The 22373-nt window shown below is 42.9% G+C and overlaps 1 protein-coding gene across 1 annotated transcript; it reads right to left on the reverse strand.

The window, feature by feature from the left end:
* Positions 1-5949: 5949 nt before the first annotated feature.
* Positions 5950-18994, reverse strand: mst1rb (macrophage stimulating 1 receptor b). Its single transcript, XM_062986306.1, has 19 exons — positions 17686-18994; positions 16495-16671; positions 16108-16230; positions 15399-15569; positions 15043-15203; positions 14004-14142; positions 13298-13434; positions 13025-13204; positions 12547-12646; positions 12077-12295; positions 11611-11757; positions 11362-11515; positions 10210-10425; positions 10052-10132; positions 9574-9755; positions 9365-9474; positions 9062-9227; positions 8818-8954; positions 5950-7480 (listed from the first exon to the last, which is right to left on the reverse strand). The coding sequence occupies exons 1-19, from the start codon at positions 18916-18918 to the stop codon at positions 7249-7251; spliced, it is 4065 nt and encodes a 1354-aa protein (XP_062842376.1). The 5' UTR covers positions 18919-18994; the 3' UTR covers positions 5950-7248.
* Positions 18995-22373: the final 3379 nt, after the last annotated feature.

The following is a 22373-nucleotide window of genomic DNA, read 5'->3' on the forward strand; positions in this document are numbered from 1 at the left end:
TAATCAATTCTGCTTCCTCGTCTTCCAGCGCCAAACAATATCGAGCAGTGTGTGCTGGACTTGATGTGAGAAGTTGCGTCAGGAATCAATAACACAACTGCAGAGCCGTTCGCTCTATAGTGTAACTGGAAGGCCAAATGAAATTTTTTATGGTTTACATGGACCAAGCCAAAATCCTCCAGTCTCGGCCACACCGGAGCGTTTCACCGAGCAATGAGAACTCACTTTGGAACTCACGTTCCAAACTCTGTGAGGAGGAAAGTTCTAAGAACTTCATTTAAATTCTTTACAACTTCACACCGCGGTTGCACTCGCAGATTCGATCTGTGAGAACTCACACGTGCGCCCGGGTGTTATCGATTTACCCCGAATGTTTATTGTGATTAATTTATTAAGACTGATTTGGGTAATTAGAACGCGGCCGGTCTGAGCGGGCTGTACGGCCGGGCAGGAACATCAGATCCATCTCAGTTCATTAGCCCGACTCAGCGCTCTGTGCTCGAGTTCTACTGAGACACTCGTTTAAGTGCGCTGAAACACATCAGCCATTTCTTCTCCTAATTAAGGGCGAGGGGCATTAAGTCATTCAGTACAGCACCAAACAAAAGCATAACAGTCGAACCACTGTTGTACGGGAGGTTGTACGAGTCGACAGATCCTGGTGTATTTTGGATTTGTTGGTCGACCATGCCGTGCCCACACATCTGTACATGTTAATAAAACTCCACTGACTCCTGTATGCTGAATCTCTAACAACACGGACACATTCGGGATGCAGAAAAGCACCAAAAGCTGCCAGGGGTTGAAGGAAAAATAAAACAACCATTGAGATTGAAGCCAGCAGCTTAAAAATATCATTTTTTTAATATACTAGATCATTTCCGTAGAGGTCCTGATGGTTCAATCTGATGAGTAGATCGATAATTCCTGTTGTCTGCTCCTGTTAGGCGTCGCCGGAGCAGATTATTCGACCGCATGTTTGATTCGGCACAGTATAAACTCACACAGGATTTGTCCAGGCTACGGGTGCACTGATATGTCCCAGAGATACTATGAGTAGAAAATGAGTCTGGATCAAAAAGAGGTAAAAAAAACCCTACTCTGAACTGCTTCTCTGAAGCTTCAGTATCTGGAACCTCTGACTCTCGTCTCTGGTATTAAATAATTCCTGATGTTTTTACGTCGTAAGCTCTGCCTCGCTGCTGCCGGTTTGGTCCTGAAGTGTCATTTCCAGCTCTGCTACTGTAATCTTCTCTCACTCGCTCTTTTCCACTGATCCCGATTCCTTCAGCAGGGTCTCCTGAGGGCACCCGCCGCCGCCATCCAATAAAGCGGCACGCGGCCGAGGGCGCAGAGGCCGTGACAAGTGGACACGGGGGAACGTAGAAGTAATACAAAGCGCTGGCGGCTCGTTCTTTAATTCCACACATCCGTTCATATCGTGTCTAATACCAGCCGGTCTGAGCTAACGTTAAATCACTGGGGGGTTTATAGGGCTTCAGGAGGCCACATGTAAGACCAAAAGATCCAAATTAGTGAGGTGTCCTTCCCCAAAACAGTCCCATGTGATCCAAACTAGGAATAAACACTATATTATTATATAAAACTTTATATAATGGACTCTAAAACATCAAATAAAACAAAGGAACACTATATAAATAAAAGTATTGGGACACCTTTTCTAATTCCTGACTTCATGTGTTCTACAGGTGTAATAAATAAACAGAGCCCTGACCTTAGCCCCACTCAACAGCTCTGGGATGAACTGGAACATCAACTAATCGATCAGTGCCAAGCCCTACAAATACAAATGCTGTCATCTTTTGACTTAATGGGGCACAACTTCCCACACACAGACACTTCTCAGAAGAGCGTCTGTTGTTCTAGATGAAAAGATCGATGTCCAACAAGCTCACAGTCAGGTGTCCAAATACTTTTGGCCACATAGTGTGTATATTTTATGCTCGTTGGACTAAAAACATTACTTTCTGGATCATTTTTGGAGCTCCACAGACCGACCCTGATAGTTTCATCTTCTGTTGTCCTACGGTAAACAAAATTCTTCCTATATGGACGTAAATCGTGACGAGATTAAACATAAAAACAACATCAACACCTGAAATAAGAACTGAAATAAGAACGAAGATCTTCTCAGTGCTGTTTCGGTTAGGAGGGTGAAGTGAGCCTCGCTCCGAAACATCAATTGCTCCGAAAAACCAACGAGTTCCAGCATGGTGCCTCAGTGCCGGTGCCTCGGCGCTCAGACCTCGCAACCTCCCGTCCAGGCGAGGAGAACCGAGCTGATTAATTCTCTTTGTTTTGCTCCTCTCTCTCTCTCTCTCGTTGACACACTTGTGATATATTGAAGGTGCAGGGAGGAGATCATGGATTCAGAAAGTGTCAAGGGGCAGCACACACACACACACACACTCGCACACACACACACCACTGTTTCACTCAGCACAGAATTGTTGTACAGTCCAGCCTACATGAAACATTAAAGATCTATGAGTGACGTTTTGTAATCATATGTAGCCCCTTATAAGCACCCCTAACCCCAGTAAACACCCCTAACTCCTAATAAGCATCCCTAACCCTAGTAATTTACTAGTAATAACAAGGTTGCTGGTTCAAGCCTCACCACTGATAACTAGCCACTGTTAAGCCCTTGATCAAGTTTTTTAACCCTAAATTTCTCTAATTGGATTCATCTACAATTGCCAGAAAATGTGACGTGTTATTAAGTCTGGATGTGAGACGACTGTGAGCCTCTTTATATATTTTATAAACTCGCACCACGTAGCTCATACACTCTGCGCTACACTCGATGACAGTGTGTTCTCATCTCAGCACCGTCGGAAGACCGAACCATCTGGAATTTCACTTTTACACTCCGCGAGCGAGAGAGAGAGAAACAGAGTCGAGAAAAGTTCAGACAGGAGTTCGTAAGCGTGTCGAGAGAACGAGGCTCGAACAGAGCGAGTCAAGGAGAAAATAAATATAGATCCTGTATTTCACACCGCTCTGCTTTCTCCTGTTTTCATCATCAAAAGCTGACGAATCTGGTGGGTAATTTTTGGCTTTACCGTGGCTGGGAATAAAGACTGGAAGGATGGAACAGTCTCAAAAATTGGGTTCAGATTCAGATTCTTGGTTGTGCTACAAAGAAAATATCAAATGATTTCCAAATTGGCGCTTGTGGTTTGATCTTACCTCAACCTCAAAACTGTCCCAAATACACACTTTTACACCATCGCATCTGAGCACTATTAGTTTCTGTCCAGAGTGCACATTAGAACGGAGGACAGGGCATCAAGCCATCTCCAACAATCAGCCAAAACATTAGGACCACCCTAAATTTGCATGTGAGGGTGAGGGATCTTTTAAATGTTGATCTGATGGAAGTTTCTTGTAGTCCACATGTTCGATGCAGCAGATCTGATCAGCATGAAGACCTGTGAGACTCTGATAAGGACCAAATCTTTACGGCAAGAAGACTGGGTTGCACTGGTTTGTAGCCACACATGGTGAGCACCCACAGACAGCGGTCTGAGGAACGACAAGCCACAAACCGCCGACAGGTTTCTGGGCGGCCAAGACTCACTGGACGTAATGGTTTAGCATCTGGTACGGAGCGACAGAGCAGTTTGAGCTGCTGTGGCTCCAACTGTGGAGCATTTTAACCCTGACGATGAGGTGACTGTGTCACAGCGGGTCAGAACTGTTCTGACAGCGTTTTATATAGAAGGCTCATGGGTGCATCATTTATCTCACTGTATTTTATTTTGCCTTGGGTTTTAATATGATTAGTCAACTCTTGTATACACATTAGCTTACAGAATAATTATTATAGTACAGATGTTTGAGTAAAAAAGAAATGATTCTGCAGGATCTACTTTTTTAGCCAAAGTTGTGGGACTGGAACCTTGCTGCTCTCCAGTGGTAAACATCCGCCAATGCAACTGTCCAAATTTTGATTAAACGACTTTGTGCTGATTTTATTCTCGTTTTCTTATTAAAAGATGCTTTTTTGTCACTATATTTGATAGTTGAACTGCTAACAAACAACACAACACTTGCTCCTTTATCTCTTGTCTCTTTATTTTATATTTTTTAATGATCAGTGCTCCAGCACTAATGACTGAGTCATAACACTTACATTCATATTTTCTCCTTCAGCAAACGCTATGAGCCGATCAGCTGTTTTTGATAAAATTAGATTACAGACATAAAATATACAAGTAAAACTTTGTTATCTAAATAATTTTTAATAATAAGCGTCCACATTATTTAAATTAGAACTGAATAAACTGCCTGAAGCACAGATAACAATAATATTACAAAATTATGCGTTTTATAATAAACTCACGTCTGGAGTCCTAAAAAATGACAAAACATTACATTTCAAATATAAACATTTAAACATATAAGCCATAAAAGATATAAACTACAACTCAGGCTGTCTAACATCGTCATAAATGTCATAAATATTAACATACAGTATATAATAATGATGCTAACAAAATGCTAAATGTCTTTTCACTGGTTTCCAGTCAGTGTTAGCCACATTAGCACTTGGTCTGTGTAAAATGCTAAATGCTAACTGCTGTCTATTTTTATAATGTTTATTAATATTAACGTGATAAGAAGTAAATAAAAGTGTGAATTCTTCATGTATCAAACAGTTTGTTTGTTTATTAGGATTTTAACATCATGTTTTACACTTTGGTTACATTCATGACAGGAACGGTTGTTACTCATTACACAAGATTCATCAGTTCACAGGGTTATATCCAACACAGTCATTAACAATTTTGTATCTCCAATTTACCTCACTTGCATGTCTTTGGACTGTGGGAGGAAACCGGAGCACCCGGAGGAAACCCACGCGGACACGGGGAGAACATGCAAACTCCGCACAGAAAGGACCCGGACCGCCCCACCTGGGTATCGAACCCAGGACCTTCTTGCTGTGAGGCGACAGTGCTACCCACTAAGCCACCAATTGGTTTACCAACACCAGTGTATTACTGTATTTTAAACTATCCTTCCTTACTCCAATATACTCTAGTCTACAGGACCAAAAGTATATGGACACCCCTCCTAATTATTATGTTTAGGTGTGTAAAATCACTTATATAAACTCTCAAGCCAAGGAACTTTGCTGGCCTGAGTTCAACCCCTATTGAACAACTGGGATTGCTTGTCCAACCTTGCAAATGCTCTTTTACTATATGAGCAGAAATGTCCATATTTACACTTAAAAATATAGTGGGAAGCCTTTCCAGAAGAGTGAAGGTTGGTAAAAAGTGTAAAAATGCCCCTACATTTATATTAATACCCTTGGTTTTAATATGGGATGCCCGACCATCTACATTTGGCCACATAGTGCTGATCCGAACGAATCCGTTGGGTGTGGAAGGGCACACGATTCACACTAAACCACAAATGAAGAATGTAGTGCACAGTATTTCCACAACACTGGATATTTAATACTGTATTAATATTTCTAGTACTATAAACTGACTTCACTTGCTTCTAATTTCACAGGAAGCTGCCCCAATCCTCCTTCCTATATTATTTACTGCACTGATACTTGAACTTATTCACTAAGGTCCTGTGTGGCTGTAGGTTTCATACCAACCAGACAAGAGCTTCAACTCTTGAAGACCAAATGTGATCAGACTGAGCAGCAGGAACATACTGCATCCATCTTATCTTTCAATCACACCAGCAGTAATTGTTTAGCCTTTTCCAAATGTCAAATATTGGCATTGCAATGCGACAATGGAATTAGACAGGAAATGGTCATGAAAGTGGTATGAAATAATGTAAAATAATCATGTTATAGAGCAACACTTGTAGAGTAAGTGTGAACAGACGTTTTCATTTAGAGTTAATAAAAACAAAAGAAAACACTAGACATGTGTTAGACTATAATAGCCTTTAATTATACACCTAAGTTGCCGCCTGTAACAGTAGCTACAGTAAAACAGATTGTAGGACTGTATTTATATGTATATATAGTGAAAATGCTCCTGTTTCTTAAATTTAACACATTGTTTGTATTATTATTATTACAGGTCTCAGACCTCAAAGCTTTGCAACAACTACTTGAACACCAAAGAAGGTCAAGAGGTTCTGACTGTCGTGGACTTTCCTAGACACTCACCTGACCTTAAGTCCATGAAGCATTTATGGGGCACTAGATTTTGCACAAACATTAAAAATAAAACTGTAATTGTGAAGTGGTTTTGGAGTTTTGTGTACATTATAATGCTGTAACCTTCACCATTAATCATCACTCATTGTTTAGCTTTTAATAACGAGACAAACTGGAAAACGAACCGTGTTACCATTCAGAGTAATAATGCCACAAAGATGTATATCACTACTGCCCATTTAAAAGAGCCATAAAAAGAACTGTTTATAGCAACCCTACAAATGGCTGCCTCAAGCACACGCCAAAGCCTGCTGTGTAGGCGTAATTTTAGAATGGCCGGCACCCAGGCTTATACGTCTTATTTAAAAACACAGCCCACAGCATCTTCAGGACTGGCAGTGATTTACACCTAGACTAACTGAGCATTACACAATTTAAACATCTCTCACTGTGCTGCACCGTTCCCAGCACCAACGTTTTTCATTCAGGCTTCAGAAATGACATGATCTGTTAAGGATGCTGTATGAGGACTGACATGGAAGTGCAACTCACACTTTATTACCTGTGCACAATGTGCTATTTTAAGCCCCAGGTTTTCAGAAAGTGCTCGAGCTTCCACTTGGCACGTGTGCTGGTGTAGTGTGTGTATTCAGAAATTAGATTTCCAGTCAGTGAGCCTCTGATTTTCTTCCAGTTTGGTTAAAAATGATCAGCTATTTAATAGTAATGAGCATCGTTTGGTGTGATACTGTAAACTAATGCTTTTAATATTAGAATGAAATGTTGCTGAAGGATAATATACACATTGTAAAAAGGTTTATACAGCAATAACACATGCTAATGTTAATTCTGTGTGTAGTTATAATAAATAATAGACTCATTACCATCTACATTTGGCTGAATTGTAACCTTTCGTACTGAAGAACTAAAATGTGAAATCTGTCTCCAACCAGAATTTGTTGAAATGATTTTGTCCTCTATCTACAGGAGACTCTGTATCTACAGCCACTTCATATTCCAGTACTGCTGCTACTTAATAAATAAATCTTAGCACCATCTAGACGAGTAACAGAACGCAGAGCCGATCACGTACAATCTGAGCCCTTCTCGTCCGCGTCCGAGGACTCGTACTCGTCGGCGGAGTCCGTGAGGGCCGGGTAGGGCCGCGGCTGGTCCAGGTTGACGTACGTTACCTTCAGGCTGATGTAGTGCTCCCCCTCCAGGCCGGAAAGAATGGCCGTCACCTCGGAGACGAGCGTGGTGAAACTGGGTCTCCTGTCCGGATCGGGATCCCAACACTGCAGCATTATAGCAAACCTGTACAAAGCACAGAAAGGGAAGCAGGTTAGTAAACATTCAAAGACACTTGACTGGCGCTGATATGGGTCAGTATTGGCCGTCTGATGTGAAGGTCATGTGAAGGTTTAAGCCTTTTGATTACAAAGCAGCCACTACAAGACACTTAAGCCATCAGCTGCTTCACCCTTTAATGGTCTCACCAAGAAAATCATCTTTAAAAATTACTTCTGTGCATTTCTTAGTTTCTTGGGACTCTACCAACAACAAACAATTAATATGTATTTACTAGTGCACACAGTATTTTGTAAAGAGCCTCTACCAAACAGTTCAGATGATCACAAAAATGATGGATGGATGATTTTCAGCTGCCAACTTCAAGCTGACATCTAGGTCAGAAAGGCTGTTTTCTTAAAACCATCTATCAATACTTTTGAGCTTAACACACGTCAAACAAGGAGTAGATACGTCCCAAACAAGATTATTTAAATACAACTAATTTTTACCCAAGTGTTTTAAACTGCATCCTGTCAAGGTTACTAGCAAAAGTGCTATGCAGCATCCATTTAAACTTTAGCTTTATTTTTTAGCACTGCTGCTTTTATAACAATCACAAAATCCTACAGCACGGACAGAATAAACTGACATGAACTTTCCCAGCTGCTCCTGGTAATCATAGCCCGGACTTTAAAAGGGTTTCGACAAACATTCTTCCTCTCTCTCACTATTGAGCTGCTCCAATGCAGCATCACATTTTCACACTCTTCAGATCGATAAAAGTCTTGAGATTTTAGTAGAACTTGCTGTTCAGGTTGTGAAGGTTTGCTCTCGATAAATTGCAGCCGTGATAAAATATTAACTCCACACAGAGTGTCGGTGAGAGCTGTGGATGTCCTGCATGTTCTGCATGCGGTGGAACTCGCTGCACGGTTCCTAGTAAACACGCCTCGCTTAATCCCGACGAGCTGGAAACAAAAACATCTAAACCGGCTCCAGGCTGCTCATCGACTACAGACGAGAAAATATTTACCACAGAAATGAGACGCTCACTGAGGCAATTTTTGTAACCTGATGTAGCACAAAGGATGTCCAGCACACCAACAAAACAATAGCGGTTAACCATTTATTTATACATTTACATTTTTATTTACAGTATTTACCAGACGCTTTTATATATAGTGACTTAAAACTGTGACCAAATACAATAAAAGAAATTAGTAGCTCAGTGATGTTTTGGGGTTGCTTTGCTGCTCCATGCACAATGTGCAGCAAATTGGAGCAGAACATTCATTCGTTCATTCATTTCGTTTGGATTAAAACTCTACGTACGTAGAGAGTCAGACCAAAGAGAAACTCACAGCAGATCTGGACAATACTGTGGCTGAGGCAGGCGGCGTCCTCTTAAGAGGTAATGTGTGATGTCGTAGGGATCCACCTCTGGGTAAGGGCTCGCTCCTCGGGTCAATAGCTCCCACAGCAGAACCCCAAACGACCACTAGAGACAGAAAGAGAGAAGGCACAATGTCGATAACGTACAGTAGCTAGCGGGTGAGTAAGACCTCTAATGTGAGATTGGAATTAGGAGAGCAGGGTATATCTCACCACGTCGGACTTGGATGTGAATTTCTGGGTCTGCAGACTTTCGATGGCCATCCACTTCACAGGCAGCTTGGCTTTTCTGTGATCCTGGATGCTGTAGTACTCTTTGTCGAACACGTCTCGGGCCATGCCGAAGTCTGCCACCTTCACCGTGTACGACTCGTCCAGCCTGCCAGAATAATACGAAACTCTGATCAGAATTTGTACATGCCGAATTGGGAACATGCAGGAGGTTCAGTGATATTTTGGGGTTGATTTGCTTTTAACTATCAGTGCAATTTGTCTCCTGGTCTGAAAAAAACTCACATGCAGTTTCGGGCAGCTAAGTCCCGGTGCACAAACTTCTTCTGCGCCAAGTACTCCATGCCCTTGGCAACCTGTAGGCCAAACCCAATGAGGTCCTTCACTGTGGGGTTCTGGAGGACGTCAAAGTGAAGAAGTTACAATAATTATACCGGTAATTAAATATTTTTTATGTATAAGGGGCAAATTCATAATGAGAGATGAGCACCGACCCGGTCCTCACAGCGCATGAAGTGGCGCAGGTCTCCGTGCTTCATGTAGGGTAGCACCACTAGGGGGAGCCCTTCCTGAGGCAGGAGGATGCCCAGCAGAGACAGAACATTACTGTGATGGAAACCCTTCATCAGAATCCCCTCTTTCAAAAACTGCTCGACCTCCTCCACGTCTGTAATTCCTGAGTGTGAGAGACAGACAGACTGAAGGTGTTTTCGGGGAATATTGTGAACTATGAAGGTTTTACAACACCATTATGCTATACTCCTGCTGTAGGTGGGGTGTGGTTAGACAAACGCTGTAAAAAGGGGAGTGTTAGGGGGTCGCAAATAATGCACATGTGCCTGGCTGTCCATATACATTGTTTATTTCTATTATTTTAGGATGATAACATAAAAATGCACTAGAATCTCAATCTTGAGTAATTAAAGGGTGCTTTTAAGTGGACATTTGACTGGATTTTCCCCAGATACTTACTGTTAAGGGATTTCACAGCACAGTGGATCTCCCTGTTGTTCTGGTCAGTCAGGTATCCGTGATAAACGATGCCAAAATGACCTGCAGATAAAATGGGGGTAAAAATCTTGGTAATTCAAGGTGTCATTGTGATCCTGCATAGTAAACGGGTTCGTCACCTTTGCCGATGATCTGATGGTGCTGCACGTTGAGCATAGCCGCTGGGATGAGGACGTCCTTCACCTCCTCCAGCAGCTCTGGCCGGAAGCTGGAGATGGAGATGGTCACAGGGGGGATGAGCGGGGTGAGGCTGGGGTCCAGCGTGTTGGCATAAGCCAGGCCAGGAAACGAAACAGGTCCATTGGGCACAGGGGTGGCGCTGAACGGCAACTCTCCTGTAACAAAAAGATGGCGAGAGCATTTTACAAGACATAATACTGTAATGTTTTGTAGTATGTACAGTGGTGGTGGTGGAGGTCATATTGTCAAATTTTAGGTAGCACTGCTCTTCTGGGCATCAGATTCTGGGCATTCAGCATCAGGTAGTCAGCACGGTTCCGGATGGACTCACCCCGTCGGTAGTCTCCGATGGGAAGCAGCTCCACGCTGCCGTTGCCTGAGAAACTGTGGTTGCGAGAGTAGTGGGACAGCCGACTTTCAGCCAGAGAATCTGCACATCGTACAAAACAACGTTAACTAGTCCTATAAAGTCGGATGCATCAACACTGACCACTGTGTGACCTAAAAAAAATTCACGCACATTAACCATCTTGTTATTAAGGAAAATACGACCGAGTTCCATTCTGAACTGATCATGACTAGGCGCAGATCACTCAATTTTGTATCTTCTCTGTGGTTGTGGTGGCTCCTGAGAGGCTTTGGTCCAGCCGTGAATACATGACCACCATTTAATTTCTATACACTGTGAATGGAATGGGATCCATTGATATGTGAGTGAGAGACTAGCATCTGCTGCTGCACTGCATCAGTCAAACATTAAAAATCAAGTATTTAATATACTAGAACGTTCTTGGAATTGACTGAAGCTCAGTCGGGAGAAAACACTTGATGGTGATTGAAGGAGTTGAGGGGGTCCACACATCCAGCTTTTTGGTTTCTTTGCCTACCATGGTACCTTCTGTCTTGAATTTTCTTATGTGTACCATGACAGCTTCTTAAGATCTCTGTAGTCACTACCAGGATCTCTTTCCTTTCACTGAGGAGTGTTTGGGTTCTTGGGTACTACTCCCTCAATCCAGCCACCTTCCTTTGTTGCTCTTAAGTTATAATCTTCTTTCTATAGTTTTCTTTTATGGTTAGGTTTCTCTCACCTGTCTTCTTCTTCCTCAGGTGTTTCATGGTGATGAAGGCCAGCACCGCCCCCGCCACCAGAGCTCCCAGAATTCCAAGCACAATGCCCACAACGTAATGGTTGCTCACCAGGACCACAGTACCCACGTTATGGACATCGCCGTTGACCGTTATCTGACAAGGACAAGATAAGTATTAGTTGGACACAACAAATACACGCCAGCGTACGCCCAGTGGACTCCCAGTTTACTGGATTCTACCCATCTCACCTTGACAGGTAAGCCCTCGTTAGGGATGGTGAGGTTTTTGGGAATACGGCAGGTGATCTCGTTATCCAAAACCTTCGCTCCACAGTCGACTCCTCCGACAGTCATGGTGATCTTCATGCAGGAGTTCACCAGGTTTAGCTTCTGATGCTGAATACAGTACAGGAATAAAAATACGAACTTAGGTACTGACTTAAACATCTAAAACATGTGCCCTGTTTATCATCAAAAATACCATTCATATATTATAATTCTAAAGATGAAATTAATAACTAAACTAGGATATATATAAAACCCCCATTTTACCTTTGAATAACTATTAATGAATCAGGTTAAACCTTTATTCACTTTAGATACTGTATACTTACACAACTTGTGCACTTTCAGATACAGACTTACACTGATTTGAACTTCGACCCACACAGTATACAGAGATCTTCAGCCTTTTTTAGGAAAACTGGCCACTCACATGTAGGGAGACCTCATCGAAGCCAGGGTAGAGCGTGAGCACGTGGCCCTCGGTCTCAAACGGAATGGGCCTCCCGTAAGGGTGATAGGAGAAATCCTGCTTCCACAGACCCAGTGCACCGTCCATGTCAAAGGACAGCTCTCCTTCTTCCGTCTCATCTCTGGGGAAGACCGGGGTGACACACTCCATACGGGTGGGCTTAGCTTTCCCTCTGCACTCCTGGAACACAACAAACCCGGAATGTTTGAGGCCTTGGGACTTACCACTGAGACTTTACTTATCCACCAGTTTCTGTTCAGTACTGGTACACTGCTCATAATTAATGCTGGGAAAGACTAACATGGGTCCCATCTACCATCCTACCCCCCTTTCCCCAACTTAGCCAACTGGTCTGTGTAGATGTCCAGTCAGATGATAAATATGAACTGTAAATTGTTTGGGTCTCTGTAATGATGACCAAAATGCCTTACAGTGGAGACTGGTTTAAGGTGGCTCTCCTTGGGCTTGAAGTGAATGACGGTCCTGTACACAGAGTCCAGATTTTCCCCCTCGATCGTGATCCTTGATCCGCTACAAATCAGAGGAACAAAATGCACATCAGAAGGAATCTTTTATGTATTGGACCCTACAAAATACACAGGAACAAATAGCAGATTTTATATTTATTTTTATATTTATTTTCAAATACGAAAATTCTCGTCCGTGTTTTGACGCCCCCCTTTTACGCCCTCAGAATCCATTTCCAAACTCAGTTACCCGAGTCGTGTTTTTAGCTGCTTTACACTTGACATCTAGGACGTTTTGACTACTGATTTGTTCCTCTGCTAACTAAATTGCCGTAGGATTGCTAGGACGACTTACAGTTTAAATTAGGGCCTTACTTGTACCATAAATACGATAAGATAAGACATACAATAAGAAATACAATAAATATGAAGAGGAAAGTACTTGTCGAAACTGCAGTCGGGCTGAACGGAGAAAATCTGGGGTGTCTGCTTGTATCGGAACACCCTGGTGGCGAGGATGCGGAACCTGTCGATGTAGACCTGCAGCACCACGTCCTTCACCTCGCTGACCGGTTGAGAGAGACACACGATGGAGGACAGATTTCCCCAGAGGAAGGAAACGCTGCAGGACAAAGCACAGCGTGGATGTTACGCACGAACGGACATTATATTAGCAGAGGTGCTAGATTCACATTCAGGTCATGAGCACACGCACTTTTTAATAGGGCAGACGTCACCATCCAGCGTGACCTTTCTGGTCCTTCCCGAATGTAAGTAGGGTCCCGTGATGGTAATCAAGGTGCCGCCGTTCATTGGTCCGTAATCTGGCTGGACATCGGTGATGTTGGGCAGCTTAGGAATGAGCAGACACATAAAATAAACACAAATTAATTACTGTAAACTATGTACACTGGGGGGTGCATGCTTATTTACCTAAATATAATTTAACTTTACCTTAAAATTCATATTCTGATTAAATGATTTGTAAATAAACTGTATTATTGGTAAAGGAAAAAACTAAATAGATGCATATTTACTCATACTGTATATTTGTAAACATAAAGAAGATGTAAATATGAAATAAATACCACTACTTAGTAACAATGACTCTTATTTAGTGATTGATTTAGAATAAATAAACAAACAGAACTGGCATGTTTGAGGGAGGGAAGGATGGACCGGGTCTCTTCCCTGGCCCAGTCATGAGTGGGAAGGGGAGGGGGGCTGGTCTTATAGAGCTTAGCGTGGTTCTACATATGCAATACAGGTCTGTGTGGAAACCCAATGCTGGCAGATGATAAGTAGCGCAAAAGATTGGACACGTTTCGGAGGGGGTATGTGGTGTCCCAGCTCTCCTTGATCAGATCAGTGCAGATCATGCTCTCATTATTCTATGAACATAGAAATTTAGAATAAATTACCACGAAGGTAAATCCAGGCATCTCGGCCGTTCCTTCGATGAAATAGGGACCTTCCATACGACCCTCGTGAACACTCGCCGCAACGATAAGCGGCCTGAACAGAGGCTCCGTTACTCCAGAGCGAATCTTACACGTCAGACTACAAAAGAAAAAAGCAGACGCCCTTATGTGTACAAATAAATATAATTATTTATATTTATTCTATGTTGTAGATCAGGGGTGTCACCGAGGGCCACATCTGCATTATGGTGGCCCTGAAAGGGCCAATTGTAACGTATCCTGCTGTGATTGCAGTCTTGGACAATTTGTTGTTTTTCTTGGAGGCTAAATTCTGTGTTTTGTGTCACAATGGCAAATTTATACTGTATATTTATAATGTATATCTACTCCTTTACCGCAGACACGGCCTCATAACACAAGAGACGTACCGGTTTCCCATCTTTCATAAAATTTCCTCCGTCTGATTCAATTTTGTCTTCTTGTAAATATTGGGATTATTTGTAAATATTTCTCAGCATCACTTGTTGGAAAAAAAAAACGCCTCAGTTAAACACTGATGTGGAAACACCGCCATCTAGTGGTGGGATGCGGTCACTATGCAGTTTATGTACTGTACAATAAAGTGTATTTTAAGACAATCGTACGTCTTTTACGCTCTCGCGGGCCACATAAAATGATGTGGCGGGCCAGATTTGGGCAGCGGGCCTTGAGTTTGACACGTGCGTTGTAGATAGTGGTTCAGGTGGGTTTTATGTGGACTCAAAAATACATAATTTAGTTGTATATAGTTGACATGAGAACGTTTAATTTGTTTGGGTATTAACAAGAATCTAGTCATTAACAAGCAAGAATGAGTCGGAACTTGGGGGGTTTACCTTCTGCCATCCATAACATCATTAAAAGACTTACCAAATTTGGAGAAATCTCTCTCTTTTTCTGTTTTAAAATACATATATACACTCTTTGATCATATATACATACTGTATACATGACAGAATAACATTTAATAACAGAAACAAATTGTGCCGGTGGCGCTCACAGTGTGCTGTTGCTTTTGGAAGGCTGCACCACACAGGCAGTCTCCCCCAACTTCACCACGTGGGTCTTGGTGCTGATGGCAGGTTTGAGGGGCGACTGGAACTTAAAGCCGCAGAGCAGCATCTCCGTCTGGCCGTCAGGGGGCGCTGTCGTTGGGAAAAACTGCACGGATCAAACAGGAAGTGAGGAAGTGAAGGTTCGGGGTTTGTATTTGGCCCCTGGTCAGTCTTATTAATGACTACTAGGTAAAGAAAATGACCTGAGATGTTATTCATGACAGCAGCTGCTGACAGCACTAAAGAGACAGCATGTGTGTGTGTGTGTGTGTGTGTCCATGTTTGTGCAGACCGAACTCACGCTCGTGATGACGGGCGGGCAGGAATCTCGGACCCAGCGCCCCGAGCACTCAGACTGCCAGGTACAGCGTCCCGAACACCAGCCGCAGGCCATGAACCTCGGCGCAGTCAGACACGCGGCGCACGTGAGGAAGTGCAGACACCCCGGACCTCTCTGAGGGACCTGAATCATCTTTTACACCAGAACGTTCACATCACAGGCATTGTGATAGGCACTTCTCGTAAAAAAACTAGTCACAGGTCACATCAGCTCTTTAAACACGCTGCAGATAGAAAAGAACTAAAGAAAGGCGTGTCGGGCTCTGAGAGTTATTTACTCTGCGTATCAGTAAGTGATCGAGCACTGTATGAGCTGAATTAGTCACACTACAGAAAGAAACGGTGTAGTACTTTTTACCATGTTAAGTGGAAGAAAGGTCAGTGGTCAGTGGTCTGTTTGGGGTCCCTGAGACCCCAGAGTCTTTCTAACATCTCACAAAACATCCTGAGCCTTTCTCAATCAGTTTAAAACCTTATAACTTCTTATAAATACCTTATAAATTTTACAGAAACTTCAAATAAACCTTATTTTTATATTGATATTGTGTTCCAAACACCCCGTGATTTACACACTTCTGTTTGGAGCCTCAGTCCCAGTGTTTTGCCCCTTAAATAAATGCTGTGGTCTCTAAGTTTTAATAATTTGATTAAAAAAAATGAAGATAAAATACCTTATTTCCCACTACGAAGAGAAGCTGGTCTGGAGGAAGGACAGCAGCGGTGGAGGAAACCTTCTGATTCTCCACCAGAGAATAGTTGGCAAAGATGACGGGACTGGATCTTCGCAAAACAAACTTGAATACAAGCAGAACACACACACACACACACACACACACATGGATTACAAGAATAGACCAACAGTTTACTAAAAAGTAGTCAAGCGTAATAAAGTATGTTACAGTAGTTCTTGTGACTGGACTGACTGTAGGTTTGGGATTAAATTGCACGTTGTATCATATGTGAATGTATCATATTGTATGTGGGGTAAATACTGTATAAGATCATCATCAAGTTTCTGTACTGTACCGTGATGCTCGACACCTCGTTCGGCCTCGTACCTGCAGCAGTCTGCCGTCAGCCGTGCCGATGTGGGCGAGGGTTTTGTTGTCGATGGTGGTGACGAGCAGGGAGGTGAGCAAGGTGTCTCTCATCTGCCGGTTGAACAGATCCACTCGGTAACAGGGCTGAGCCACCAGAGTCGGCTGATCTCTGCAGCTCACGTTGTGCTCCATGCTCTGCTTGAAAACACACACACACCATTGCTTATACAGATTAGATGTGCAATGGCTGATTGGATGATTGGATAGATGATTGGATGGATGGATAGATGGATAAATGATGGTTATAGTATAGGATGGTTAGATGGATGGATGGATGGATAGATGATTATATAGTAGGACGAATGGATGAATAGATAGATAGATAGATAGATAGATAGATAGATAGATAGATAGATAGATAGATAGATAGATAGATAGATAGATAGATGATAGATAGATGACTACATAATAGTATGGATGGATGAATAGATGGATGGATGATTGAATGGATGTTATGGATGACTGCATAATAGTATGGATGGATGGATGACTGTATAATAGGATAGATGGAAGGGTAGATAGATGACTGTATAATAGGATGAATGGGCTATTGGTTGGATGTATAAGCAATTCTAACCAAATACAGGCAAACATAACATCAAGTGGTTAAACCACTAGCAGATCAAATCAAAAGTACTAAGATTTAAGACTAAAGAACTAAGAACTAGATCTGTTTTCTTTCTGAAGCCTATAAAAGTTACAAAAAGAAACATTTCTACAGGGTGTAAAACTGTATTTCTAAAGCGAATATCAGACACGTTACGTAATCAGCACTTATTCCAGCAGGAGCAGCAGTAGAACATATTTCCTCCCAGCAGCAGCTGTGCTGGATAAACACTGATCATTTCTCCAGTCATGCTTAGTAAAAACGCTCCGTCCAACCATTCGGCTGTGAATTCTAAGTCTCAGGTGTCCGTATATCGTGGAATACATCATATTTAACAAAAATTTCATCCTAAATTGGCACTACTTTAAATTGAGAAGATTGTATGAAGACAAAATCCATTGCAAGGCATCACACACACACACACACACACACACATTCGCTTATAACTACTGACAATTGAAAGTGTCTCCTGCCTCCTGTGGAGAGATGGAAGCAAGGTGTGAACCCAGGTCTCCAGAATCCTGAAGCTGTGTGGTACTGACCTCGTGCGGGCAGCTTTCACAGGGCTGGAAGTGGCACAGGCCCCTGGAGAGCTGCTCGGGTCCGGATTTACAGCAGTCCTCCACGCCGTGATCGATGAAGGAATTCACCCAGTCCATGGGGAAGGCGCAGAGGGCCGAGTCGTGCTCCGGAACGCCCGAGTCGTCCGTCACGGCGAAGACCCCGTAGAGGATGTCGTCGTCCTGCTCGGCGCCGAGCTCGTCGGCCAGCTCGCGCCCCGCCCTGCCGAAGTGCGCCGCCTGCGCCACGTTGTACACGATGTCCTTGAAAGCCTCGCTGGCGCTCGAACTGGTGCTGGGGCTGCCCGCGTTCCTGCGCCTGCGCTTGGGCTCGAAGCGGCACTCCAGCACGACCTCGCGGTAGCGCCGCGTTTCCCACTCGTTGCGCGGTAAGCGCCCGAGGCGCGTCTGATAGGGTGAGGTGCCACGCTGGTCTGCCTTTTCTCTCTGTACGGACAGGAAGTAGACAAAGTCGTTTGTATAGAAGGTGTAAACGTACTCGATGGGGTATACCCGCCTGAGCTCGGGCAGCACTGTCAATCCCTGGACGTCGGTGTGAAAGCCGTCCTCGGAGGCTAACGGGCGCCGCACCGAGACGGACTTGCGGCCGTAGCGCTGCGTGACGCTGTCGTTGACGGTCGCGGCTACGTAGAAGTACACCGTCTTTCCCTCCTCCACCATGCTGACCTTGGTGCCCAGAGGGCTGGCGATGCAGTCCGGGCAGAAAGCAGCCGAGTTGGCCTCCTTCCGAAAGAGGCACTTGGAGGGCGCCGGCGCCCGCCCGTTTTCGCGTAGCTGGTGGAAGTAACACACGCCGTACTGAGAGCTCCCGCACGTGTACAGGTACATCAGGAAGGTGTCGAGCAGCAGCACCTCGCTGTCCGTGTCCTCCTCGAACGGGTCGTTCTCGATGCTGCAGAGCCGGCACAGCCGACACTCTCTGCCGCTCACCGGTCCGGTCCGGAGCTCCCACAGCTTTACCAGGGTGCCGTTCACCGCTTCGATGACATTCCGCGACCCCAGATAGACCTCATGATAAACGGGGTTGACGGCGATGTTCTGGATTGGGTTAATGGCTTGAAAGAAGGGCATGGGGTAGGGCACTGAGAAATTGATGTCTACGGGGGATGCGGGGGGACAAGTGTCCGACGCCACCATCGGCACGAGGGCCTGAATCCAGACACACGGCGCCAAAACGAAGGTCCAGTGGACCATGTCGAACGAGGGAACACAGATGGACTCTGGTTACCTCCAGATTCTAAATCGAAACATCCTGACGACCAGCCTGGATCCCTGATAAACAGAAAGAAATAAAATTAGTATAAATTTATATAATTTATAGTATAAAAAGTATAAAAGGCTGCTCCTGTATTTAGGGGTCGCAACAGCAATTTATTCTGATCTGCATACCAGATCTGGCATTGTTGTTACCCCGGATGTCCTTCCTGACGCAACCGTCCTCCTTTTATCAGGGCTTGGGACCAGCACTGACAAGTGCACCACCCAATAGCTAGGCTGTTTGTCCACTCCTTTACACACATAGCCAATTATGTCCGTAATTACGCCCGATAGCACAGCTGAGATTAGAACCCCAGATCTTAGCAGTAGTGGTGTTGCGAGTTTTACCGCTGTGCCAACCGAGTGCCCTTCAAATAAAAATACAACACAGCCCAAATGGTGTGACCTTAGTCACATGTTAGTAAATATTGCCTGTTTGTTCCGAGTGTGGTCGAACGGTTGATGGCAGAGTTTAACTCTTGTTTACCACTACAGGAGAGATTTCGAACCAACACCGGTCACCATCCTTAGATCCCTGATTTTGCTTTCTAACAGAACAAAACCTTCAAACTAAATCAACACTGTGAAACAGCGCAAGAGGAAAGCAACTACATGCATGACTCAACGGAAATGCATTACGAACGTCTTTATTTATATAAGTTTGGTCACGATAACAGGCTGAAGAGAAGCAGCTCTTCCCAAAAGTGTGAAGGGATTTTTGGAAACGTGTTTACAGAAGCTTCAATTCTTATATTCTACTATTATACCAGTTATACCAGGACTGTTTAACAGGTGAGCCACCAAAATGTATTTTGTATGTATTTATGGCGTCGCCACAGTGGATCAAGTCCAGATATCAGACTTGGCACAGTTTTTATATGAGCAGCCGGATGTCCTTCCTGACGCAACCCTACCTCTATCAGGGCTGGAGACCTGCACTCAGAGCGCACTGAAAAATGCACCTCCCAATGGCTAGGCTGTTTCAGAACACCTTCACCCGCCTGGATCAAAATGCAGCCCAATAATCTTAATCAATAATAATAATATGACACGCTGAACATATTCATTCATCGTGCATATCCCAGTAAGTAAAATTTGGACTTCTATACAAATCTTTGCCAGTGAGAGCACTGATTCACTACTACAGCAGAGAGGAAATCATTTATTTACTCATAATGTTAAACATTTTACTGTCAGCAAGCCCGAAATTTTGTTTATCATTGTGCTTACTAAATAACTGGGATTGGAACCAAAAAATATTCCAGTCTCTTGAATATTTATACCGAAATATTATAACAAAATTGAAAATAATAGTAAAAATTTGAAGTAGAGCAGTACCCTGGTATTATTTACAGATTTCTGGAGAGGAAAAAGTCTTAAACACGTGTAACATGTAAACGTGTGTGTGTTCAGTCATGTTCCACGTCCATTACGGCAGACGTCTGTAGCTCATTAACAGAAGTGATCACGGTGCGAGCAGCGGCCTCTTTATTTCACATTCTTGTCACAGACGCTACGTGCTTTAGGTGTGAAAAGGCGGGCACGGCCTGATGATCTCGTAAACCAGTCTTTTAAATTAACGAATGAATTAATGACTGGTAAGAGTCACTGCGGAAAATGTACCAGGCCGGATGAATGTGGTGCACTGGGACGCGCCAGGACGTGTAAATGACATATGTTGTGTTAATGACATATCAAGCTTATATTTATATTTCACAAAAACAATCATCCTGAATAAACAGTGTTCTGTTCTATTCCATGCATGTCTCTACTAAGATCTACAGGAGTGTTAATTGCTGGTAGAACATGTGCATACATATTAATGGAGCTTTTCTGACCAGTTTTATGCCCAAGGCTACTCGGTGTAAGCATTTTAATCGAGTTTCCAATGATTCATTAGAATAAAAGTCGGGAGGAGTGTTTTCCTTGTTTGCTTTTCCAATGTTGCCAAGTTACAGCTATCACAGATTGCATTGTACTTAATGTAAGCACATACTATTCTCACTACTCTCCTCTGAGGACGAGGATGTCAAAACTGCACAACTACTCAGGCTTTTAGTGACTCTTGTCTTGTCCTTTGAGGTCCACAGGGTTAACAACCATTTAATGTTGGCTTCTGAGTAAAAACAATGGAAGTAAATATTTTATAAGATAGTGTTTGACAATACAAGACCGCTTTATGTTTAAACAAGGACAAAAAAGGACCTTGGTGTTTATTTCTGGGCACTCGTTTAAAGGTTCAGGGAGTCTGTCTTGGTTGAAACAAGCAGGCTGAAGGTTGCAGAAATTTCTGTAGACTTTTGGCCTTGGACATTTATGATAAGCACTTTTTAAACATGACTCCCGATTCTTTAATTCAGAACACGCCTTTATTGACTCCCGAAGCATTGCAGATTGCCCTCTCAGTCAAAACAGCATTAATAAAGCCTCAGTCGATGTTCCGGTTCATTCCAGGGCTGTTGAGTGGGGCTGAGCTCAGGACTCTTTATAAAGCTTGCTTTGTGCACAGGGGTACAGTCATGCTGGAACAGGGAAGGACCTTCCCTAAACTGTTGCTGCAAACCTTTCATTATGGTTATATTACTGATTTATTACACTTGTTAGCAATTGTTGTGGCTGAAACACATGAATTGAATAATTAGAAGGGGCGTCCCAATACTTTTGTCCATAACTGTAAATCAGACTTAACGATAAACCTATTAACTGCTCAATACAAATAGAGTAAATATTAAGTGTATTTTGCAGTAGGATCAATATAATAAATGCCTGCATTTAAAAATTATTATGTATGGTATACATTCTTACAAAACTATAGACAGATATTAATAATATAGTATATACAGTATAGTTTATAAAGTTACATTCAGAAAGATCACAGTGTTCCATACAGATCAATTTTATCCTCGAGTGTTATAGAAATTATATCAAACCATTAAAAGTAAACTAAATATAATTATAATTGATTAAATTGTTTTTTTCTTGTATGTTTTCCAGAAATAATAAAACATTATTTAATTTAAACGATACACATCCAGTTTATAAAGTTTACCTGTACGGAACACTGTTACCTTATTGTATAATTAAACTACGATTAAAAGTTTGGTTTTATGGGTGTAAACTCCAAACATGAATAATGTTTAATCTGTTCTTAATCGCTTTTATTTCCTAAAAAGACTATGAGCTGTTTATTGTAAATAAGAATTTAATTTGAGAAACGAGTCTCTTACCTGACTGAGGAACTTGACTTAACGTACATTTGCCGAACTCGACACAAGTTTCTTTCCTACGCCGCATTTTCTTCTCTTCAAACAAACGCAAAACAAACAAACCGATTTTATATCTTTATTCCCTCATTTACATTCCTGCCCGGATTTTAAAGCGAAATAAAACGA

This window comes from Trichomycterus rosablanca, chromosome 24 (genome assembly GCF_030014385.1).
Source record: "Trichomycterus rosablanca isolate fTriRos1 chromosome 24, fTriRos1.hap1, whole genome shotgun sequence".
In the NCBI taxonomy this organism is placed as follows: Eukaryota; Metazoa; Chordata; class Actinopteri; order Siluriformes; family Trichomycteridae; genus Trichomycterus; species Trichomycterus rosablanca.